The following is a 1,215-nucleotide window of genomic DNA, read 5'->3' on the forward strand; positions in this document are numbered from 1 at the left end:
CCTCTTCAGTCTGTGTGTACTGAATTTATATAATACATGAGTTTCACTATTTGAGTTGAATTACTGAAATAAATGGGTTTTTCCACGATATTCTAATTTATTGAGATGCACCTGTATTTTTGCTTTTTGTTGCATGGTATTACATGGAAAACATGTAACTGATCTTCTCCTGTGCATTGTTACTTCATGTATATTATGTTGGCCATTATACTATAGTTTGTGAGTGTGTGTGTGTGTGTGTGTGTGCGCTTGTGCAAATTATTGACTGTATGTACTTAGCCTACATGTATTTATTCTTTGTTACACTTTGTCTTTCATGTAACAATAATAACACTAATATAGTGTACTTAATAAAGGATCAGGTGAAAAAAATGCCCCCCTGTCAAAATTGATTGTCTGTCCGCTCCTAGTGGTCTGATGATGACCTTGATACCTGTAGCGAGAGCTGTTTTCCTGAGAGTCACACAGATTTACACAAGGCACACAAACTGATACCCTTTATGCAGAATGAAAACTGTACCCCGACATTGTGGGTCAGATTTGGAAATGGCATGGCCATGCAGCACTGGACCTGTTTGCATTAGAGGAGAATGGTGTCTTCTGTTTTTCTCCCTGTAAAATTGGGAAGATCAGGCGGATGGCTGGCCTTGTGTTTCACAATATGCATTTTCTCCTGTTGCAATTATTCTATTGAGATTAATCAATATGAGTACAGTCAAGAAAACAGTGGATTTTTTTTTCTTTGTGCACATGACATACACACACATACAGAACTAATACAGTACACGCATCTGTTAGATTTTACCCAAATACACATGACTGTTAATGGATCTCAAAGGACGGGATAGGATCGAATCAGATCTGAAGCTAATTTTGTATGAATTATTCATGAGGTAAGTGTTAATAAATATTAAGAAAAGGTCTTTTGCCCTGGCACAGTTAACAAGGACATCCATCAGCACTGATGCACAGACCTTATGTCCACTGAACGCAGTTGGTATGGTAACAAACTATATGGAGATAGGGAAACGAATTTTACAAATGTGGTGGTTAAAAAATAAACCAGATTCCAGAGGAAATATGTAATAGAACAGTATGTAGCTCATATAGACCTTATTTGGTATTAGCTTATGTAAGTGGTTATATAATTAATACTTAGAATCCTAGTTAAATCCCAAGTATGGTCAGAGATGTTCCTTGGTGAGAGCCTTTGCC

At 36.8% G+C, this 1,215-nt stretch overlaps 2 protein-coding genes across 2 annotated transcripts in view; one reads left to right on the forward strand and one right to left on the reverse strand.

Annotated features, from left to right (window-relative positions):
* The window catches only part of LOC109952794 (trace amine-associated receptor 1-like), a gene marked incomplete at its 5' end in the record, with an annotated part of 25,782 nt that extends 24,703 nt beyond the window's left edge, over positions 1–1,079 (reverse strand). Inside the window, one exon of the mRNA XM_020588044.1 lies at positions 1,056–1,079. Coding sequence (XP_020443700.1) covers positions 1,056–1,079 — 24 coding nt within the window. The remainder of the gene's footprint in view (positions 1–1,055) is intronic.
* Positions 1,080–1,180: 101 nt separating this feature from the next.
* LOC109952795 (trace amine-associated receptor 1-like) overlaps positions 1,181–1,215 on the forward strand; it is a gene marked incomplete at its 3' end in the record, with an annotated part of 1,473 nt that continues 1,438 nt past the window's right edge. The window contains exon 1 of the mRNA XM_020588045.1: positions 1,181–1,200. Within this exon, the coding sequence (XP_020443701.1) occupies positions 1,181–1,200 (20 nt within the window). The remainder of the gene's footprint in view (positions 1,201–1,215) is intronic.

Source organism: Monopterus albus, unplaced genomic scaffold, assembly GCF_001952655.1.
Source record: "Monopterus albus unplaced genomic scaffold, M_albus_1.0 scaffold497.1, whole genome shotgun sequence".
Taxonomy (NCBI): Eukaryota; Metazoa; Chordata; class Actinopteri; order Synbranchiformes; family Synbranchidae; genus Monopterus; species Monopterus albus.